This window comes from Engystomops pustulosus, chromosome 3, assembly GCF_040894005.1.
Source record: "Engystomops pustulosus chromosome 3, aEngPut4.maternal, whole genome shotgun sequence".
NCBI lineage: Eukaryota > Metazoa > Chordata > Amphibia > Anura > Leptodactylidae > Engystomops > Engystomops pustulosus.
The window spans coordinates 185,396,900-185,422,054 of NC_092413.1; the positions used below are offsets into that span (position 1 = coordinate 185,396,900).

Consider the following 25,155-nt stretch of genomic DNA (forward strand, 5'->3'; position numbering starts at 1 on the left):
AAAAGTTGCTGCTGCTTGGCACTTCTTCCCTCGCTTTGCATGTCAGAGTTTTGGAGAGGAGGAGGAATGAGTTCTGCTCTCCCCTCTCCATAAAGGACATGTGAGACAAGGCGTGCTCACCACCCTGTGCCCGGGCACCATAGGCTTCGAAGGGGACCGATATCTGGCCGCAAACGATGCAGTCGGATATTGGTCCCAATTACGTGGTGTGAATGAGCCCATACTCTACAAACTACAGAAAAGATAAGATCTTTATAGCAGGGGAAGTTGGTATAGAAGGGCTGACTGTGTGTGTCATAGCTGAGTTGTAGCAAAGCTGAGAGTGTCATTGTGTTTTATATCCATCATATGGATCTCAAAATTTCTCATCTTTGATTTGTCTTATCTCTCTTTTTCTATGTGTGAAATTCAGGGGAGTGTTCAGAAGATAAATGAAAGTAGAGGTATGCTGATAATCTAAGCACATTGTCAGCACACAGCATCTCATAGCACAGAGCAATCATAATGATTCTACTTAGAGAGTCTCCGCCCACCCTCTAGAATTTTGCACTGAGCAACCTAGAGAGTGATAGGAGCTAATACAGCAAAATTGTAAAGTAAGGGGTTAAAAATGATCTTTATTGTGTAAACATCACTAGGGGGTTATAATTTGAAAACTTTCTTTCATGGGCTACAAAATGACTACGTCCTTAATGGGTTAATGATTTATATTGGTAAAATACCTAATATCCTGTCCCACACACTTACACACACATTAGAAAAAACATGAGATAAAATGACCTATCCAGTGGGGAAATTTATCAGAAGTGTCTGAGAGCAAAACTGTTCTAGTTTCTTTTGCCAACCAATCAGAGCTCAGAGTTTTTATAAACTTTTTATAACATTTTTATAAACTTCTGCAATTTAGCCCAGGAGATAATGAATGCAGTGTAAAGAAGCTCTGCTGCATCAATATGCAAATTAATTGTATCTGTGTCTTAAGAACACAGATCCAATGGATGTGATAAGGAAAGGGGGGCCTGATGTGCGATACACTAGGCAGATTTATCTCTTTAGTATTAGACAGAATGATAAATCTGATGCAGTATAAGACTGTCTAGTCTAACTTTTCACATGTCAATATTTTTTTTTTGGTGTAAATGTGCCCCTATATAATAATTCTTTATTTATATAGCGCACCCAGATTATGCAGCGCTGCACAAAGCATTACAAATTGGTCCCTGTCCCCATGGTAGGGCTCACAATCTAAACAACCTACCAGTATGTTTTGGAGTATGGAGGAAACCGGAGGACCCGGAGGAAACCCACACAAACATGGAGAGAACATACAAACTCTTTGCAGATGTTGACCTGGGTGGGACTAGAACCCAGGACCCCAGGGCTGCAAGGTATATGTTGTTTACTTATATGTTTGTATGGAAGTATGTATAGAAGTATATGTGTACATATACACTACACATATATATATATAAATATACAATACAGTCTCAGGTGTGTTCATCGACTCTAACATTACATTACTTCACATTGCAACATAGGTTTGATCTATGCTTTTTAGGTTGTATGTGGAGTCTCACTGTAAAGTAAACTGACATTGAGGTCTCTGATGTTTAACCCCGGGCCGCGTTCACATGCAAAACAAATTGTGACCACAGCAGATTTCCTCTAGCAGTCCGAGAGTATCAAAGTCCTAGCAGCCATAGTGGGAGATACATAAAAACCGCACTATAAAAGGTGAGTCTTATAGTATCACACCGAATAATGAATATATAGAGAAAGACAAGAGTCTCTAGGATTCTTCTCATTACATAACCTCAATATTATTATTATTATTATTATATATCATTAATATATTAGAGTCCTCCTGTCCAGTGGACACTGCATAGCACAGCCTTAGTGGTCAGTTATAGCTGAAACCTTCAGTGATTGTGTATTTAATTGTCACTTTTGTGGACATTTAGGATAAAGTTTGATACAAATGCTATAGAATATAATGAATATTTGTGTATTGGGAATTAATATTAACAAGTTTTCCACTACATTCTATGAGTCGTTACAGGACATTTACAAATCTTAAAGATTCCATTAGCTCCGACTGTTGTTCTTTTGTCAGAAATAACAGAAATCCCCCCCCTCCAAAAAATATATGTTCAATAATTAGGCTTCCCCAACCCAAGTGTATGAGATTTGGATTCCAGTAGATACAAATAATTCAATAATATAAGGCAGGTTTATGTAATCATATGTGTCTTTAGACCGATATCTATTAACCGCTTTATGTTGTGTGTTTAGGATCCCAGGACGTGCACAACTACATCATGAGTAGTACTCCTCACCAAGTCTGTGCCATGCTACTTGCCATCGCTGGCATGACATGTACCCTGGTGTCCACCGTGTCCCTCAGATGGAGGACCTCCAGTAGCAGTGGGACTCTCATTACCTCCACTTCTATATTTGAGGGGCTCTGGATGAATTGTGTGGGCACCTCTACAGGCTCTGTACAGTGTAAGAAGTTCTCGTCTCTCTTCAGCTTGTCCTGTAAGTACTCCTTTTAGCTGTCATACCTACTATTACTATAATCCATTTTACTGTGTACGTGACATTATAGCATGTATTATGTACTTAACTGTTTATGTAACGCCTATAGAATTGACTGCATGTAATAGTCCATTCTCCACTGAGCCATCATTACTGTATTGATAGATGAGGGTCTGAGGTTCATGGGTCTAGCTCATGAAGCTATGTGATATTAGATAGATAGATACGTATAGAAAGTCCAAGCAGCACATTCAGTAGGTCATAAGGGTGGGTGTAAGCTTCTTAGGACCCGCCTCAGGTCCTCCAGCGATAAACAAAAGGAAATTGCACAGCACACCAGGTTAAGTGGTAAAAAAGTGTTCTTCCTCTTTATTCCATATTCAATAACGACGGCGACGTTTTGGCTACAAGTTGCCTTTTTCAAGCCATTAAACAAGTGTGAATGGTGGACATATATACATATGTAAGTGGTCACATGAGCTCCTAAGTGCCGTCCATCGCATAAACATATTTGTGTTAAAATACATAAAAATGATACATAGACATGATATACATTATGATTGTGCATTAAAAAAAGGATCTGAGTATAAAATTGTGTCAATTTACAGATCAGATACATGTGTCATATTCTTGTAAACAGTTGATCCCCCACAATAAAAGTGATATAGTGCATAAAGTGCATCTAATGTTTCCTCCTACTGTGAATGCCCAGTGTGTCCCCGGTTGAGCTGTGGACTCCGATCATCTGTATAATAACTTGAACTGTTGAATAACATTGCGGCTCTCCTGGAACACACTAGTGGAACACACGCCACCGGGGTGCCAATGCGCATGCGTCGCGGCTGCTGTAGAGCGGATGTCATAGCAGCCGATCTGCTGCCATGGTAACCCGGCAACATAACTCACACAGCGGGTCGCCAGTATCCAGTTGGATACTATTGGAGGCCCTCTATGTGGCCCAATGATAAATATATGCGGGACCCCAGACATTAAACAGGGAATACATTTAGATGAAAAGAATGACCAGGGTAGGATGAAATGGGTAACCCCTCCCAGGAAAACCATCACGCAGAGAGGCGACAAAACCACAAGGGCACCCATGATCTAAGATAGATAGATAGATAGATAGATAAATCATACCCTGTGGCACCCACCCTCTCCTCCCAATCTCTTCTCTCTGCTTTCATTCTCTCCTCTAACACTACCCTTTATTTTTCCTCACTCCTTCCTCTCTATTTTATTCTCTCTAGCTCCCTCTCTCATCCCATTCTCTGCTCTCCCTAGGGCTCATGAAGACGAATGGGCCGTATGTTGGCCCAATCCCACGGGCTACACACACCGTGCAGAGGACGGGGGTCCCTACTTTAAATTTCTCACGTCTTGTCTGCCTTTTTCTTCTGTCGTATTGTCATCATGTCATCAACATGATAAAATGTACCCTTTAAAAAAAAAACAAGTTTCTAAAAACTTTCATTACTCTTCCATTGTTTTGTATAATTTACATACATAAGCCCCCCCCCCCCAGAATTATATAGCGTGGACTTGAAAAATGGCTCCCATTTTCCAGCTGTAGATTTAAAGAGGTATATAGGGCTTCACCCTTGAAAATAAGGGATTGGTGAGCCAGGTTATGTGTCAAAGGCCTGTAAAATTTGCAATTCCTGCCGGACATCAAGGAAAAAAGAAATGCAGATTATCGCTGAAGTCTACGCGGAACCTTTTTGGGCATTTTTCTGGGCACAACTCACCAGTCTAAATACATCGACCCCTTTGTCCTCAAAAGCGCATGGCTGAACTATGAATAAATACTCTACACATTTACAAAGAGTTTGATACAAAATTTGCTAAAACTCGGTAACACGTTCCCTTCATCCACATCTGTGTAATAGTGGAATGATCTCTCCGATCTGGAAAGACTAAAGCTGGGAATGCTCTCCTTCTTATGTGGGATCATTAATGTTCTGTTTAGAATCTCACACCCAATAAAGGTGACATATTTATCAGCAGATGTTTTATTAACGCGCGTAAAATATTTATCAAAAGCTATGAATACATTTTCCACATCTTAAAGATGCCAAAGACAGGTAGGGGAAGCTGATTTCAGATGACAGATTTTTGTCTTTTTCTACTACATGTATCTTGAAGGGACTGGAATACGGGGACATATCTACAAGTAACAACTTTACATTACACAAGTTCTTCTTGGATGAATAGAAATGGATGTTAAACAGCGAGGGGCGCGTGAGATGAAGAAGATCGACCATCAGAGGGAACAGATTAGAGATGGCACAGTATATAGAAGGCATCTGCATTATATATGCAATAGTCATAAAACGGAAACGTGACATATTGCTGGGCAGGGGATAAAAAAACCCAAAATGTTGGTTTCACACATTGCTGAATAAATATTGCAGATTCAGCTAAACTCCACAGATGTCTACAGCTCCTATGCAGATTTGAGTTGTGAAAAATACCCTGTTAAGTAATTTTATTCTAACATGAGATTATGAAAAACTAATTTCTTCTTAAAGGGAACCACCTCTTACAGAAATGTTGTCTTTGACAAGTTCCCAAAGAGCCCTCTTACACCACATGGGCATCCTTGTGTCACCTAAAAGAAATCTTGGCGCTGGCTTTCATGCGTCAGATATCGGGGGGCCGGGCCGTCGGACGATCTTACTGATTCAGACTGAGCGCAGGATTTAACTGTTAAATTGTGTCGCAAGCCAAGCACTTACATGCACCAGAAAGAAGAAGGTGAACCCTGTGGACCTGAGCGGGGAAATGACACATGCAGGATATCGGGTGCATGATCTATGTGAATCGCGGCAGAGTACATTCTTGTCGGACATTCCAGATCGGGGAACGTGCAGGGACGGTTAAGTAAATCTGCCCCAGTGTATTCTAGTCATATTAATTTTTGCTCCTAAAGAGTCGCTAGATCTTATTCTCAGGGGATGTCTTATTTTTCCATAAACAATATTATATAATTATATAATAATAATTATAATAATTCCTTTATATTTACATTTATTGTTGTACAAAAAATCAACTTCTCTAACATCCTTAATACACTCTAAACTGTGAATTTCATGTTGAATTTCTTACCACTCAATTTCTATTGGAATTATTCGCCCCAATCTCTCATGTTTAGCACTTTCCTTCAATGAGCCCTTCTTGTCCTGGTAGCTGCTTGAATGACATTATCAACAGGCAGTGATTTTATCCAATTAATTTCTGAACCCATGTCACAGCCTACACGATCTACTAATTCTAATGTATGCAATGGGGGGAGTTGCTGCAATGGCTGCTGCTAGGTCTTTTTTTCAGGGGAGGCCTTATATTACTAAGCTTAGACAAAATTGTACTAGGTCTTATTTGGGGGGGATGTCCTATTTTAGGGAAAACAGGCTATATATGGTGAAACATGATATGACAACCCAGAGTCTACTTGTAGTCTGTTACCATATATACACATAGATTTGTAGAGGATCTGTCTGCACAAGAGTGGACATTACTATCCTTACCATAATCATTAGATAAGGTTCCCCTATATGTAAATGTGTGTGGTCCACTTTCAAAAGTTATAATAGGATATAATTCGTTTTGGATACCCTACAATTGTTGTGTACCTTTTGATTTTGTGTAGAAGGAGGACATATTGGCGTTTTAGGAGCCATGGAAGCAATGGGTAGTTCTTTTGAAAGTGTCTGGTGCATCCAAAATATGTGATTGGGTATAGCCTTTTGGAAACAAAAGCAGACACTTATTTTTTGGGTGCAACGTGACATAAAGAACATTTACCTTCAGATTCACTAATGGTAGACTGTCCAAACTTACATACGTCCTTTTGCAAAGTTTCTGACCTCATTTTTGTTATGTAAGGAAATGGTCGGATGCTTCTAAACAGCACTATATAAAAAATATGGAAATGAGCTGGAGGTGCTCCTACTACATCACCTGAGTGCCTCTTGACTCCACCATCTCATACAATATGCATGACCCCATTCTTTTCACTTTAGCCTGGTCCCGTCCGCTGATCGTGACGTCACCGGCTGTCTGCAGATTGGTGGGTGGGACCAGGCTAATATGAAGAAAGTGGGGGGGGTGCATATCTTATCAGACGGAGGAGGCAAGGACACTCAGGTGACAACATGACCATAACATCCGTGCCAGCAGCATCTTCTGTCCGCAGAAGGCATTGATCTTCTTCTGAGTTTTGTGTGTGTTAAAGGGGTTGTGTCACCATTGCACATTGCTGTAATTGGGTCCAATGCATTGTTAAAAGTACTTTCACCATTTACACTTATTACAAAATCTGCAGGCTTACTGAGATAACTCCTTTTGTTCTGGTTGCTGGCGCCCCCCGGTGGTAGCTGTGTCCCGTCCTGAGCAACAGCTGATCTGGCCGAGTCTGCGCACAGGGAGTCAGTCAGCTGTTCTCCACTACAGATCACTCCACCAGCTCACAGCTCCTCTGCACACTGAGAGATCACCTGACACACTGCAGCCAATAGGAGGTGAGAGAGGAGGAGGGGCAGAGATTGTGCTGTGATGGCCACTGCTCACCAGCTACACAGGAGCCTACAGCAGCAGATACAAGGTAACTGCAGCCAGACATGTCTGCTCAGAGGAGTCCTCCCCTAACATGGATCATAGCAATGTAGCAGCCCTTCCTCCCTCCACCATTAGTCAGGTCACACAGGAGCCTACAGCAGCAGATACAAGGTAACTGCAGCCAGACATGACTATCTGCTGCACAGAGGAGTCCTCCCCTAACATGGATCATAGCAATGTATCAGCCCTTTCCTCCCTCCACCATTAGTCAGGTCACACAGGAGCCTACAGCAGCAGATACAAGGTAACTGCAGACATACATGACTATCTGCTGCCCAGAGGAGTCCTCCCCTAACATGGATCATAGCAATGTATCAGCTCTTTCCTCCCTCCACCATTAGTCAGGTCACACAGGAGCCTACAGCAGCAGATACAAGGTAACTGCAGCCAGACATGTCTGCTCAGAGGAGTCCCCCATAACATGGATCATAGCAATGTAGCAGCCCTTCCTCCCTCCACCATTAGTCAGGTCACACAGGAGCCTACAGCAGCAGATACAAGGTAACTGCAGCCAGACATGACTATCTGCTGCACAGAGGAGTCCTCCCCTAACATGGATCATAGCAATGTAGCAGCCCTCTCCTCCCTCCACCATTAGTCAGGTCACCCAGGAGCCTACAGCAGCAGATACAAGGTAACTGCAGCCAGACATGTCTGCTCAGAGGAGTCCTCCCCTAACATGGATCATAGCAATGTATCAGCCCTTCCTCCCTCCACCATTAGTCAGGTCACCCAGGAGCCTACAGCAGCAGATACAAGGTAACTGCAGCCAGACCTGTCTGCTCAGAGGAGTCCTCCCCTAACATGGATCATAGCAATGTATCAGCTCTTTCCTTCCTCCACCATTAGTCAGGTCACCCAGGAGCCTACAGCAGCAGATACAAGGTAACTGCAGCCAGACATGTCTGCTCAGAGGAGTCCTCCCCTAACATGGATCATAGCAATGTATCAGCCCTTCCTCCCTCCACCATTAGTCAGGTCACCCAGGAGCCTACAGCAGCAGATACAAGGTAACTGCAGCCAGACATGTCTGCTCAGAGGAGTCCTCCCCTAACATGGATCATAGCAATGTATCAGCTCTTTCCTTCCTCCACCATTAGTCAGGTCACACAGGAGCCTACAGCAGCAGATACAAGGTAACTGCAGACATACATGACTATCTGCTGCACAGAGGAGTCCCCCATAACATGGATCATAGCAATGTAGCAGCCCTTCCTCCCTCCACCATTAGTCAGGTCACACAGGAGGCTGCAGAGATAACACAAGTAACAGGCTGAACTCTGACCTCTCCTGATGCAGTCCTCCTCCTGTACTCTCCTCCATGCACTGTCCCTCCATGTTACCCTGCTCTCCTGCAAAGGGGCCCCTGTCCCTGACTAGCAGGGAAGTAGCTAAAGATCAGCAACATGTGAGAAGCTGTCATCTATCTCTGTCTATCTCCTATCTATCTATCTATCTATCTATCTATCTATCTATCTATCACATATCTATCACATATCCATCAATCTATCACATATCTATCTATCTCCTATCTATCTCTCTATCTATCACATATCTATCTATCACATATCCATCTATCTATAACATATCTCTCTATCTATCTATCACATATCCATCTATCTATCTATCACATATCTATCTCCTATCTATCTATCTATCTATCTATCTATCTATCTATCTATCTATCTATCTCCTATCTATCTATCGATCTATCTATCTATCACATATCTATCTATCTAGTGATTTGGTTGCAATTCATTACAAAATACACAGAAAGAGATTCAATCAACATGCAAAAATACAAAAGTTTATTAGTAAAAGTCATAAAAACAACTATTGCACCTAATTTTGTACAATCAATGCATACAAGAAGAGCAAAACAATGTATTCTCACAGCATCATGGTCGGTCAGGCGGACAGCAAAGTGTAAATATGTCGGAGGTCTAGAAAAATGCAGGGACAGCAAACTCCATGCGTATCCTCACTTCAAAGTGACTTCCTCAGGGGTAAGTGTCACTTTGGAGTGACGATACACGTGGGGTTTGCCTCCCCTGCAACCACCTAGACTTCCGCCATGCATGTCAGCCTGACCGACCATGATGCTGTGAGAATACATAGTACATGTGTACTATGTGCAGTGTCCTGTGTAGTGTGCAGGGGGCGCCAGATTCAGGATTTCTGGCGCACGTTCTTGATGAATCTGGTGCCCCCTGCACTGCTTTGACAGACTGCACCAACTTTTTTTGGTGCACTTTTAACATGGGGCGTGCGACACATTTCAATTGGACTTCTATTGGATCAGTAAATGCAGGGACTATTTGAGCACAGCAGGTGGAAGGAGACTCTGAAGGCTGAGCGCTCTGTAGCACTGAGGTGAGGCCAATGAGTTGTGCAATAACTGCAGCTGTCAGTGCTGTGCATGTGCCTGGCCCCTCCCACATCTGCTTCTGTGTGGAGCAGAATAGAGGCTGAACACGCATCATAATAACAAATAGAAAGGAATCTTTACTTCCAGGTAACCTTTACAAATAGATTTTTGAAATATTTTAACCTCTTTGACAGCTTTTTGTAGTCAATTGTTTCGTGGCATAACCCCTTTAACTGTGGCTAAGGTTGCTTCTGTGTAGGGATTTATTGAGCCACTCCCAGCTCCCTGCAGCAAGGCTTACTAGAGTTATGGATCCAATCAACTGTTGTGGGTGGCGTGCAGGAATTCCTTTATATACCTGCCCTAGTCTCCTCATACCCGTTCACTGTGATCTTGTGTTAATGCTTACTATTCTGTGTATCTAATCTCTGCTACGTTTACTTGACCTCTCTCTAGTGATTCGATTCTGTGCCATCTTGGTTTTAACCCAGTTCTGTTAAAACCTGCTTATCTTTCTGTTATCTGTTGCCTGTCCCTCTGGGTTTGGTCATCTTTCCTCCGCAGTTAGTCAGTGTAGAGATTGTTGACCAGAAGTCCCTAACCAATAAGTGGGTGACAGGGGTTGTGGGTGAGTCTAGGGCCTGCACCCCCTTCTCTAACTTGACAATGACTCTAGGGAACAGTTAAATCTAACAAGAAGCAATGGTGTGAGAAGAACCTTTACCTGTGCTTGTGTTCTTAGCTCTAATGGTCCCTTTACAGTGGGAAACATTTACCATTATTATTATTATTATTATTATTATTATTATTATTATTATTATTACATGCAACTTGTTAAACTACAAATCATTTTTTATTTTGTTGACTTCCAAAGTGGAGACCTATATGTCTCTATAGTAACTACAAACACTGAGTAGTTTGGTCTGGGTGCAATATTACTTGTGCATGATCCTCACTGTGTAACGTTCTTATGTCTATATTACTGTACAGTATGTAGCACAGTACATTTTCTATGTTTATCCACTTTGTCCTGTCTGTGATCTTAGTGTAATATCATATTTTACAAAAATCAATACTTCACTGTAGTACTTTTTCTACTGAACACTAGATGGTGATAAATGAAAACCTTCAACTTGAAGTAGAAAATGTCTTGAGCATCAATACAGACAAACGAGCTATGAAACAGTGTACAAATATGTCTCTTACTCATTCACTATCTTTTTGTCTGTGTATATATATGAATTATCCCATTGCTTTCTATCTGATGTATACATTAAATATATCTTCATGATCTGTAATTAATAGGCTGGTCTTTGGTATAATCCTGTGCAGAATGCATTGGTATAATAAAAAAAATTTGTATCTTACTAATAAAAAGTGATGCCATAAAAAATATATACTGCAGGGTAGATGTTGTATAAAGTAGTAGTCGGCAGAAGTCATATGCAACTACCATAGGTTCAATGTGAATAGCAAAAAACCCTTAGTCTTGCTCCAGACATAGTGGAATTAATAATTCACAGAGCAATAAATATATAAGGAGTTTACAAACCCTCAGCAACATGTAGAGGAAACAAATTGCATAGATATATGAGCAGACTGTAGATTTACAGATCTGTGATATGCTCAGAAGCCACAGTTCTTGCTGTGTATGTGATCCTCTGCAATCAGTATTATAGATGGCCTTTCAACGCCACCTCTTTCACATCCTTTAATATGTGCCGCTCCTCTAATTCTGTTAAATTTGCATTTTTCTCTCTAGTCCCCACAATTCCCAATCAAACAGCGTCATTATTATTTAGTAATTACAGGCAGTCCCCAGGTTACATACAAGATAGGGTCTGTAGGTTTGTTCTTCAGTTGAGTCTGTATGTAAGTCGGAACCGTATACTTTATTATTGTTACCCCAGTCAAAATTATTTTGGTCTCTGTGACAATTGGATTTTAAAAATGTTGGATTCTCATAAGAATCAAGATTAACAATAAAGCTTCATTGCAGACACCTGTGATAACTGTTACAGCTGATTATGGTAGCCTAGGACTAAAGTACAGTAAATTACCAAAATCCAGAGGTCCGTTTGTAACTAGGGGTCGAATGTAAGTCAGGTGTTCTTAAGTAGGGGACCGCCTGTAATAATTATAATAATTTCTTTATTTATATAGTGCACACAGATTACACAGCGCTGCACAGAGCTTGCCAAATCGGTCCCTGTCCCCAAAAGGGCTGACAAACAAATCAACCTACCAGTATGTTTTTTTTACTTGGAGTGTGGGAGGAAACCAGAGGACCCGGAGGAAACTCTCATAATTTAGACATGAGAGTATGCATGTATATCGACATTAATTGACGGGGAATAGTGGGGAATAGAGAAAAGAAATTCAATGGAACAATATCTATTGAAGAATATAATGAGTTTGGATTGGTAAAAGTTGCGAAAGATCCCCTTTAAGCATAGAGGAAAAATGTGAAAAATTAGGGAAAAAGTTGCAGAAATTAAATCAGAAAAATCTTCTTCAAACTGTGAATTAAATTAGGCTTTAGCCCTTAGGCGATCCATTATATATCACATTTAGTGATACTATTTCTATCATTAATATTAGGCCATGTTTTCCATGAGATACTACAGGTAACCCTTCAGGCCAAGCTGTCTGCTCCTAGGTGTCAGTGCTGTGCATTAATCTACAGGCACAAGTCTTCAGTCTTCTTATGCTGTAGGCACAAAATACCTGGTTATATAGCACTGACAATCTTGTGTGAATCTGATTAACGTATAATACATTGTAATATAATTTTGTCAAAATATTTTATGATATCACATTTTAGCCTAATTTGGATCAGATCTAAAGCCTTCTTTGTTTCCTGGATTGTTGGGGACCACCATTCCTGGCAGTGTCGGATGGGGTTCCTTTGGCACAACATAAAAAATAGAGTTTGTATGTTCTCTTCGTGTTTGCGTGGGTTTCCTCCGGGTCCTCCGGTTTCCTCCCACACTCCAAAACATACTGGTAGGTTGATTAGATTGTGAGCCCCATTGGGAACAGGGACTGATTTGGAAAACTCTGTGCAGTGCTGGTAATCTGTGTGCGCTATATAAATAATGGAATTATTATTATTATTCTGGGAGTGCACCCAGCATCATGCCCTAGGAAACATACCCTAGTAGCCTCCACATTGGGTTGTCTTCTGCTGTATCTCTGGGGTTCAGTATTAGGCTTGGGTCTAGGCCAGTGATGGTGAACCTATGGCACTGGTGCCAGAGGTGGCACTCAAAGCTCTTTCTGTGGGCACTCAGGCCATCAGCCCAGGACAGAGTTCACCAAACAGGAACAAATCCATTAAATCTTCCTGCAGTCCTAGGCAACTAATGAGATGCTGCGCACATCACTATTTTACAGCGACACTTCATTGACTGTTTGGAAATGCTTGAAAAGTGAGGTGTTGAAAGAACTGCATTATCTTTGTAGGTCCTCCTGCTGGACCCACCATTCTTCCTAAACAGAGAGACCCTGGAGAGAAGCTACAATGATAATCTGAATTTGGCCACCTTGATTCAATTGTATTGGTGGCCTCAGGCGGCCGATACAATTAAAGTGGAAGAACTGGTAGAAATAAGTTACTGTTTAAAATGGCACATTGGCACATCAGGGTAAATAAGTGCATTTTGGTTGTAGTTTGGGCACTTGGTCTCTAAAAGGTTCGCCATCACTGGTCTAGGCCCAGCGAGGATTGTAGATGAGCCAGTCCAACACTGAGTCCTAGGTCCTAATAAATGGCTAAAAGCTTACCTGATAGACCAGCAGCATCTCATTTGTGTAGTGAATGCAATGCAACATGAAAGATGATAAAAGAGCCATAACAGGGAATGCAGACTTTACAACAATAGACTTGAACAATAGACGGGTGATCCATCTCTGCTATTCTACTGTTTTTCTTTCCCACAAGGCATTAGTGTACATGTATAATACATCAGTTTCATACATTCAATTCTTTGTTTCATGTGCTAAAAGGGAATTTGTCAGGTTGTATTTTACATTATATTGGCCTCAGGATGGGGATAAGGATAAATGAGGATTTTGAGGGTCAGTCCCCTCTCTTCATAAAGAAATGGCAAACCCTATTGGTATATTATATATTAAAGGGGTTGGCCACTTTACTTCATGTTTTTTTTGTCATGTATGTGTAAGTGTGGGGGGGGGCAGGAATTTAGTTGATTTACCAATATACATCTATTAAAGGGGTTGGCCACTTTACCTCATGTTTTTGTAATGTGTGTGCAAGTGTGGGGGGACAGGTTATTAGGTAATTTACCAATATACATCTATTACTTCTGCTCTGCTTTCTTGATATCATCATCAGCTGGACATACCTAATACCCTCCCCCACACTTATACAAACATTAGAAAAACATGAGGTAAAATGGTCGACCCTTCTAATAGTTTTGCACTGCTTTCTTGAAATGTAAAGTAAAGTTCCTGGTTTGGAAATATCTTTTACCTCACCACTGCCATTCCTGTCCATAAAATGGCTGAAGATGGAGGGTCATGTGATCTCTGACTGTCCATGGGCAATTCCAATGTCTTAAAGGGGTTGTCCGTGCGTTATGAAAAAAAACAAAAGGTGGCCGAGAGGGGGCGGTTTAAAAAAGATGTACTTACCTTCAGACGCCCTCTGGGTGTCCCGCGCTGCTGTCACTCTGGTCTGCGCCCTATGTAAACAAATATGGCCGCCAGAGCAGTGCTGGTTTCAGCTTCCGGCCGGACCCGACAACCATCCGGCCTGCATACACAGTGCTTTGAATAGGGACGGGTAGGCGTGGACACCCGGATGGCGTCGGAAGGTAAGTACATCTTTATTTTTTTACAACCCCTTTAAGCTTGTATTCATGAATACTATCATAACCCTCCTTCTGCAGCCATTTTATGGACACAAATTGTGGCTGATGAGGTAAAAGACATGTCTGACCACAGGCTTTACTTCACATTTCAAGAAAGCGGTGCAGAACTATTAATAGTCATACATTGGAAATGACCTAATATCCATCCCCCCTTCCCTTACACACACATGACAAAAGCATGAGGTAAAGTCGCCTTTACATGAAATCTACCACCAGGATGAAGGATTGTGAACCAAGCACACTGACATCCAGGTATGTGTCCCCTCAGGCAGGATCTGCTTTTCTTTATGCTTTTTAGCCCTGGTTTTTAAGGAAATAAAATATGCAGATGAGCCTGAGGGGCTCCATTAATACCTATTAAGCCTCTCATGCTCATTTGCATAATTTAAAAACATTTTTGGAAAAAAACAGGGCATTTGAAGCAAAAAGAAGAAATGATCCTGCCATAGGTGGTGCACACCAGTATGTCAGTGTGCTTGGTTTACAATCCTTCATCCTGGTGGTAGATGCTACAATATTTCATATTTTGAACTAAAATATAAAATATGTCTGTAAATGGTAAACTCTCCTGATAATATGATGAAAGTTAAAATATGAGTCTACAATATAATAATATATTATATTAATAGATATATTCTATAATAATCTAGAATATTTCTATATATGGTGGAGATTTTCACGTAGAGTAAAATGCTGGATATTAATATAATGTATAAGGCAGTAAACACCTGGATACATACATTCATTGACCATCCATGCCCATACACCACATAACATTTATCTATATGTCTCAACTATTCAGCAGTTTACGGTGCCGAGTGATATAGAGAGCACTGGAATAGGGATGACATATTTGTTTAATAGACACATTAGAGGAGGCGCAGTTTCGATGTGTCACTGTCTCCGTTGCTCGATAAAGGGAAAAATTAATCCTTCTGCTGAACCTTTGGTCGATCTCCAGGCAATATGAGTCATGTGACCCCACGATAACATAAACTATGACAGAGACTGTGTACTGAAGGATTAGATCAGTCCCACTGAATATCAATATTCTGTCAAACATTAATTACACTTGGTGCTGTTTGTTCTAGGAGATTAGGAATAGGATGAGCTTTCGGTTACAGGCAGGTGGACTTATTTCCAGCCGCCTCAGCCTGGGTTCACAAACCAGCATATGCAGGATGGCGCCATTTCACGTCCTGTTTTTTTTTCTTTTACTTTTTCACAAAACAAAGATTAATGCTAAACCTTTCTTATAATCCTTGTTGACTAGATGCTGTATACAGTATACAATGCATTGAAATTTTAAAACCACTTTTCTTTATAGTCCATGATGGTAGAGCTGATTATCATTAGCCATTGCTCCTTGGTTCTACTCAAACTTTGGCTTATCAGTCATAATGAATATTTGCTCACTATTGCCCTGTACTAGATAATTTACTCACCAAGCAAATCATAAAAAGTGTCCCTCTGGAAGTTATTTAAAAAATATGCAATGCCAACCATAGAACCAAAGTCCATACATAAATCCAGCACCAGAACCGGGCTCTGTACAGAAATATAGCACTAGACCTGGGCTCTGTACTTAAATACAGCTCAAGAATAGGGCTGTGTACGTAAATATAGTATCAAACCAGGCTATGTACAGAAATAAAGCACCATATGAGATCTCTGTACAAAAATTACAGCATCAGAATTGAGCTTCTTACATAACTACAGCATAAGAAGCAAGCTTCATAAATAAATACATAGAACCAAGCTCAGTGCATGGTATCCCAAATTAATTTACCATAATATATATACAGTTATTGTACATATGAATATATATATGTATATATAAAGTGCCCCAAGAAAATAAGTATAGGTCTAAACAGTGCCCCTCTTTCTACTAGTCATCTACCAGAGTCATTGGGGGATATTTAACCTACGCCGGCGCTTGTGCTGCGGCGTATGATAGCCCCACCGCTGCATTTTCGCAGCGCGAGGATTCAGCCTCTGCACAGCATTTGGATCAGACATGTGAAAAGTCTCTGGCTGCAGCGAATGCACAGGTGTGGGGACAGTACCGCCCCGGCCGAGTGGTGTGAAGGTGGTGGAGAGGGCTAAATAATCGTATGTGCTAGCAATAAGCTAGCATTTAAGATTATTTCATTGCTGCTACGCCACTGACGGGCCACAGAGGCCCTGATACATATGCCCCAGTATCTTTGTACATCCAGACTGCTAATAAATGAAAATATTTTTTTTTAAAAACCCTTTATACTGTGTTGAACCTGGGGCTAAATCAGTACACACTTGTCTGTATTAAATAATGCTTTGGTTTTGTATACAAGAGGTTTGGAGAATCCACAATGCTGCTCGTTTTAGACAACAAGAAAATTGTAATTTGCGATATAAATTGTTCAGAAGCACCCTGAGTTATTTAGGTACATACAATAGCCATGTACAATGTACAACTGATATCCAAACTGGAAACATAAAAATAGACTTCAAAAGAGAGGGAATTCTACCTTGGTTTCAACAAAAAAAAAACAACAAATGTTTGACCAAAAATTGTGTGGGGGTTGCATATCATGCATTAGGTAGCTGCAAACAGTACGTGCCTTCTCACCAACATCTGATGAAAAAGTTTTAGGAGTTGTTGGAGAACACTGTCATCATGAGCCTCAGTCAACAAGGAGTGTTGTAGGTTTCAATTAAATACATTGGGGCACATTTACTTACGCGATCCCTGAGTGATCCCTGCTGTGCGTTGTCCCCCGTTCATGAAGATCGTGCGCCCGATTTCCTGAATGTGTCGCTTCCCTGATCAGGTACGCCGGAGTTCACCTTCTTCCTCCCGGTGAGTGCATGTCTTGCGACATAAATTGCATTGTTAAATCCTGCGCGTAGTCCGAATCCGTCGGATCGTCTGTTGGCCCACCCCCCGATTTGTGTCTTGTGAAACCCGGTGCAATTGTGACACAAAAAGATCGCGTGCGACACAATCCCCGGCACGATCCCCGAAAAATCGGGAAACCCGACGGACATGCGGCCGCGGGACCCTTAGTAAATAAGCCCCATTGTTCTGTCTGAACACTGGTCTATTACTTCCTAGCTGCATTAATCTTCTTTCTGGTTCACTGTTACACTGCTGTGTTGGGCAGAATCCTTATCCTATCAGTGTTGGAACCAGGATTCCGAAATAGTACTCCTTGTAGTACTGGGAACCTATCCACACTTGACCAAGCTTAGGTTTATGCTGTCTACTTATATCTGGTATCTACTGACACCTTGGATTGTTTTTCTGGTTATCCCTTGGTCTATCGATTTGGTATCTTTTTGTCCTCTAGGTTTCTGACTTTTCTGGTGATTTTTCTTATTTATTTGCTTGTCTTGTCATTATTAGTTGTTATCACTTAGAATTAAGCAGTTACTGGCCACTGCCTAAGGTGACATCATAGTGTGTGGGGGGTGTTGGGAAGGTGAGTACAGAGTTTTTTGTTTTTTTTCATAGGCTCGGTATACCTTGAGAAGGAGGCTTCTGGCTATATACCAGGGGAAGGAGCTGACTATATACTGGGGGGCAGGGGCCGACTAGCTGCATACTGGGGGCATGGACAAGCTGGCTATATCCTGGGGGGCATGGGTAGACTGGCTGTATACTGGGGGGGCATAGGCTGGCTATATACTCCGGGCAGGGGCTGGCTAGCTATATACTGGCTGGAGGGTGTGACCAATGCATTTCCCACCCTAGGCTTGTTCTGTGTTTTCCCAGTTTTTTGTGTTAAAATTAGGTGCCTCGGCTTATACTCGGGTCAGCTTATACTCAAGTATATACAGTAAGAACATATTAAAAACACAAAGAAAAATTAGTGGTAATGAGACCTTTTACATGGAAGAGTAAAGGAAAAGCCATTTCCACTTTTAACTCTCGCTGTATGGTATTGGTGGCCACATCAGGCGATGACTTGTTATACTATAACATTAGAAATCTTCCAGAATGTCTGCAAGGTTGGAATCTGTGGAAAAACCCTATAAGATGGATGAAAAACTTACGGCAATAGAAAGGATATACAAACAAGCTAATAAGAGGTTTGGTATTGCGGTGTCTTTAGGGAAAGATTAGTCATACAGAAGTGACGCCTGTGACCTATAATTTGCATTCTATACTGATTGTTATGCTGTTATGTGTTCCATTCCATACACAATTTCTAAATACATAAATTAAACATGCGGAGGAGGAAAAAACTCATTTATTCAACAGTTTTTAAGTAAAAAACTAAAATGTCAGGTGAAATGCTCAGGAATAAAACAAACTCTCCCAGAAATGTCACTAGAACATTTCATACTTAAGAACATATTCACGCTCGATAACATCCTCAGCTGAATTAAAATAAATAATGGTCTAATATATGGAAAATACATGCAGTTATTTTATCCAGAGATAACACACTTAAGGCTGCCTTAAAGGGTTATTAAAGGGATTTGTAACGTGATGATCTTTTGTTAGTTCACCTTGTACCTCCATTGAGCTGCAGCTTGAAGAGACCACAGCGATCTTTTTAATTTGGGTTCATAAGGGAAAGACATAGGAAAAACTCAGGATGCTATAGTAGTTCATTCTCTATGGCCACATAGCTTCAAGGAGGGATCTTCTTTACATTTTGCACATCGGGGTCTACATTATTTAGCTTCTGTTTGTCTAAGTAATTTCTATATCTTGTGTTAGAAAAGTAGGAGAAGTGCGATGAGCCCATGTTCCTCTCATTTTGTTGAAGGTCTCCAGATTTGTCTATTTTACATGGTTCTAAAAGAATACCAACATATTAGATTCTACATCACATATCTGTTTCCATCTGTCACTTATGCCACCTTAATAGATGTCAGTTTACTTATTTCACAAGGCAGGGACTAATTGGGTGTAGGAGGACACTACCTTCCTCCATGTTGCTAACCATGTTCCTGCAGAATTTGGAATATCTATGAATTATGTCCCTTGTAATGTATTTGACCTACATGGGGCTGGATTTTGTTAGTTATCAAGGTTTCAATAAAATGCACAATAGATTCTGCAAGGAGTTTCCAGAAATTTTATGTGCACCTAGCTTCCGGTGACTGGATACATGGAATTGCACCCAAATGTTTGACATAGAACATATATAACACCTTTTAACCAGACCCTGGCAAATAGAGTGTAGCATCATCTGCCAACACATTGGGGCACATGTATCGCATCTGCGCCAAAAAAAATGCCGGGAATTTAATGTTTTTTTTGGCTCAGAATTGTTGCGGATCATTTATAATGAGTTTGTGCCAGAAAGAACAGATGTTTCCGACACCTCCATCTTTTTTGTGTGCAAGTGGGCGTGGCCTAACGTTTCCACATTATCCTCCACATTTATGTGTATTTTGTCTGCATTTTTAGGCGCAATTTTTGGCGCACGATAGACCAGGAAAAAATTGGTCAGATAGCAAAATTTAGGCGCAGTCCATGTAAGATTTTGGCGCGCATCTCATTGATGTCGGCATTTTTATGGCGCCCGACTGATCAGTTCCGTCTACTCATTAATTACTAACAGCCGTGCACCAATTAAATACATCGGGCTGTGCTTTGCGGAGACTAATCTCCGATGCCGACAGACGTGCTTGCGCCAGAATTAGTAAATCCTCCCCATTGACTGCCTATAAGCCTGTCCATCTATAAACCCATCATTTTACATCCAGTCTTGTTAAGTTTACCTTTTGTGATGTTATATGTAATGTTACTCTGTTAACAGAAATTTTGTGTCATTCCTATAAATTTGTGTAATCTGGTTATGTGTACATTGCTGATTGGGCTTGAAGCCTACATATGGTGAACTTTATTGGATTGCTTCTGAGGTAACATTGGATTGTTGACTGTCTACTTCAGAAGGCTTCAGAAATTGGTTGAAGATTTGCCAAACATAATAAAGGTCCTGGTTGAGCAAGAGATGGGTAACTGTGACTTTGCCAACTAAAAGAGTAACAAATGTTGTTCTACTGGAGCTTCTTTTGTGCATTTAGAATTTGGGAACTGGCGTCGGTAGATTTCCCAATTATGTTCAGTGAGACGCCAAGCAGTTTCAGACATGGTTCTGGTTCTTTAGGAAGATCCATAAGATGGCATGAGGCAGGATATCAGAATCTGTAAGTTTCCTCAGAGCTTCATATATGGAAAATACCTAAAAAGGATAAAGGGTCACCCTGTTCCCTGTTTTTAATTCTTTCAGTATGGGGTTGGTGACTAAAGCCTGTCTATGGAGAGTAAATGTGAATCATGTTGGAAATTTCCTGGATATTTTGTGTCAGGAGTTTTCTGAAAATCAACAGGTCTGTTCTGTTCTTTTGTACTCTTACGATTGTGACAACTCTGCCTTATTATGAAGGTTGTCCAGTCCCTACGAGCCCTTATTGGGCTCAGTGGTGGGATGCGGAGTGATGTGGAATGAGGAAGCAGGGTATATGGATTGGTATGGAAGCAGGGTATATGGATTGTTATGGAAGCAGGGTATATGGATTGTTATGGAAGCAGGGTATATGGATTGGTATAGAAGCAAGCTGAGACCTTGTGGCAATTCATTGTTTGCAGAGCCAAATGATCAGTTACCCTCTTTTGTATGAAGTGTTTGGTTCTTTTTCACAGTTCATTTAGCAGAAATAGTTTTGAAAACTTTACTATTGGATTTCAAAGGGGAATTGAGCAAAAATACAGAAACTGGGTTTACAGTGCAAGGATAATACAAACAATGCAATAATTTCCTACAGTGATGTCACTGCATGAAAAATACACAGTTTGATATTTTTTTCGCATTTTCGTCTGGTTTCCCGAGTTTTCGGGGATCGCGCTGGGGATTGTGTCGCACACTATCGGATTTTGGTGTATCGGCGCGGGCTTTCACACGACAAAAATGGGGGGGGGCGGGCACATACACTGGGAGGAAGATGGTGAACTCCGGTGGACCTGATCGGGGAGTCAACACAAGCAGGAAATCGGTTGCACGACCTTCTTGAATCGCGGCAGATGTGCATTCTGGCGGACATTCCGGATTGAGGATCGCGCAGCAACGGGTAAGTAAATGTGCCCCTTTGTGATGTCACAGAGTTGAGCAGTATTGTCATATTGGAGTGTAGGAATAATACACGATGGCCCAGATTTATTAAAGCCTCTGTGCCAGTTTTTTGTCTGGCTTTGCATGTTCTTTTCAGTTATACCTATCTGAGAACAAAGCCAGAATTGCACAGAATTTATTTTTTAACAAAATTATGAAAGTTTAGCAAAGGGTTTTTTTTCACAGAAATGACAGCTTGTGCTGGAGGGACTACACAAACATCGGGAGGACGTGGTGTGGTTAGAGTAATAATAGAAAAAAGTTTCTTTACTACATATGTTATTTCTAACGTGCCAGGAAAATGCTGGAGAAGTCTGAACAAACAAACTAATATTTAGCTATACATAGCAATACACATTTAGGGATTCAATAATATAGTTACCCTGGCACAGTAAGACACACGTCCTCCCAGATGGGATGCTGCCTTCTCCAAGGGGTCCTTTTCAGTTTAGACTGCTTGCACATGTATTTAAGTAGTGTCCCAGACACATTTGAGTTGCACGGGACTTATTTTATTTACAGGGACTGAATGGGGCATTCTGGTGCTCAGTCGGACCATGCACCAGATTTATCATGCAGAGACAGAAATGTGTGACACGGCCCATGTTACAGATGCACCAAAAAAAAGTGGCCCATTCTGCTGGAGCAGTGCAGGGGGCGCCAGATTCATGAACAATGTGCACCAGAAATCCTTAATCTGGTGCCCCCTGCACATTACACAGCCAGCAAATTGCAAATAGTACAGACTGCACTGTACTTAGTAAATGTGCCCCATTGTGATGTCACAGAGTAGGGATAATATTGTGATTGTGATGAGACAGTGTAGAGATAATATACATGTGATGACAAAGTGCAGAAAGGTCAAAACTTTGACTATGACATATTTGAGATAACGCATAATGCAAGTCTATACCTACTGTGATATTATGTAGCACAAGATTAATGCGAACAGTAACTTTCCAGTATATGCAGGAATGAATGCACATAGATCTTTTGCTATAAAATGGTCATTGTAATACCAAGATTGTGAAAATATTAATAATTTTAGAAATTATAGCAACTGAAGAGCCCGAGTAATGTGTGTGATTACACGGTAATGATGCCAGTGATATCCCTTGATGTGAACATTGGAGCATTATGATGTACATTGCTCTGTCATGTTCAGGCCAGTCACTTGCCTAAAGCTACACAGAATTCCAACAACGTCAGCTGGCTGTTATCTGCAGCCTGGAGCGCTCATGTGTCAAAAATATTGTATATCAATACAACTGACAAGGGGCCTGAGGAAGGATATAAGGGGATTATGGGTCAGAGACAAGCCAATTGTGCTTGCAGACATAAATTGCCTACAGTTAGCAGGGTAACTCTTTCATAACTGGTTCTCTATAATTCAATAATCTACTAGCGTTAGGAGAATAACGCTGTGAGTGCCAGATTATTTTTTGGCTCTTATTAAGTGGAAGTTAAGATGACATTTTCTATTATTTCTCATTTCATCATTTGGCATTTGTTGTTTTTTCATGCAAGAATCTTTAAGAATATTAGTATTTTTTGTGGCATCAAAACACATAGGGGGAGATGTATCACAAGTCTCTTAGAGCAGAACTGTTCTAGTTGCCCATGGCAACCAATCAGAGCTCAGCTTTCATTTTCCCACAGCTGTGTATAAAATGAAAGCTGAGCTCTGATTGGTTTCCATGAGCAACTAGACCAGTTTTACCTTGATAATAAATCTACCCCATTAGTTTTTATGTTTCTTAGATACCTTATATACTCGAGTATAAGCCTAGTTTTTTAGCACAAAAAATGTGCTGAAAAAACGAAACTCGGCTTATACTCGAGTCAAAAAAATAAATATATCTAAACTCACCTTTCCGGTGACCCCTGTATATCTTCTGTGCGATCTGTCCGGCAGCGGCGGCAGGCTATATACACTGGGGCAGGGTCTGGCAGGCTATATACACTGGGGCAGGGTCTGGCAGGCTATATACACTGGGGCAGTGTCTGGCAGGCTATATACACTGGGGCAGGGGCTGGCTGGCTATATACACTGGGGCAGAGCCTGGCTGGCTATATACTGGGGAGGCTGTGACCAATGCATTTCCCACCCTCGGCTTATACTCGAGTCAATAGGTTTTCCCAGTATTTTGTGGTAAAATTAGGGGCCTCGGCTTATACTCGGGTCGGCTTATACTCGAGTATATATGGTATTCCACAATGCTAATGTCAGTGATAAACATCAAATAAAGGAATTATTCAAGCCAAAGAAAAGAACACAGCATCATGCATAAATAGTTAAACTGTATAGTACAGTATTGGGGATTAATAGAGCACACCCAAATGAATCAGAAAGGCAAAATTAAACAAAACAGGGAATAAAGCTAAGACACCAAGAAACTAGTATTAAAAATAAATTTTTTTTACTAATACAATTTAAAAATGAGACAATATCACAATTCATTTCCAAATAAAGGAAACTAGAACCTTCATGGTGTACAAACCACGGTGGACACACAGGAGTCCTGCTGCTCGGAGGACACTTGACCCCATCGGGGTGTTGTACTGACCCTGCTAATGAAAATCTACCACACCCTTTAACCTTTAACCTGGTGGTTACTGGTGGTACTTTGTAGAGGTTAAACAGCTTAACGTCGGTATACCTTTGTTATAGAGAATCACTGGCTGCTTCTTCTGTAAATTATGCTAAATGGTTCTGGGGTAGAGTTTGTGAGCACCTCTCTAGAGTGATTCTGAACGTACCCACTGCCTCTCCTACCCCGCCCCCTACCGATGATGTCAGCCAGTAGATCGGGGGTGGGGGAGAGGAGGCAGGTGGCTTGATACCCTTATCTCTGGTAACACCCCTCCCCCCATAGCCTTTCAGCATAATTTACAGTAAGATTAAAATTTTCTTTACAAAGAAGCAAACGGTTATGTATAAGAAATGGATGTCAATATAAGTTGTCTAACTTCTACAAAGCACCTCCAGTGAAAATGATGTGGGAGATTTAATTTAAAGTTTGGTATAAGCGTCCGACCCCCTTTAATTGTACTGACTGGCAGAAAAAAGGTAATTTTGTCATTTCATGTCAAATGCCAGAAACAACTAATAACATGGGACAGTTTTAATTTTTTTCCAATTGGCCCAACTCATTTTTTTTTTTTAGCATTAGTAAGTATAATTGTCTCAAATAAAAAACAAGATCTTGTAGTTCATAAAAGTATGTAAAATGAGTTATAGCTTTTGAAAGATAGGAAGTAAAAGATAAAAATGGAACAACATAAAACGTCTGCAGAGGGAAAGGATTTAGTACAATTTGATTTATGTAGCGTTTGCGCTCAGGTACAGTGAATGATACATCACAAACCCATAAATAATACATTCATAATTGGTATTTCCATAGTAAAGTATGTAATAAATACCACTTGTCCAACAAGACCTCTTAAAGTTCTGTCAAATATGAAGAATGATGGCTTCATACACGCAACAAAAATAAAAAAAAATTTCAACATCAAGACTTCTGTTGGACCCAAGTCTGTGGCAGTAAAATGATTAAATGTGAAGAATATGGGTTAATAATCAATAACAAGAATTTTTTTTACAGATGATGAGCCAATTGAATTG

General features: G+C 40.8%; 1 protein-coding gene across 1 annotated transcript in view; it reads left to right on the forward strand.

Moving 5' to 3' along the window:
- The first annotated feature begins 1,626 nt into the window (after window positions 1–1,626).
- LOC140122441 (claudin-10-like) overlaps window positions 1,627–25,155 on the forward strand; it is a 43,449-nt gene continuing 19,920 nt past the window's right edge. The window contains exons 1-2 of the mRNA XM_072143310.1: window positions 1,627–1,734; window positions 2,293–2,538. Coding sequence (XP_071999411.1) covers window positions 2,319–2,538 — 220 coding nt within the window. The 5' untranslated portion in view covers window positions 1,627–1,734; window positions 2,293–2,318. The remainder of the gene's footprint in view (window positions 1,735–2,292; window positions 2,539–25,155) is intronic.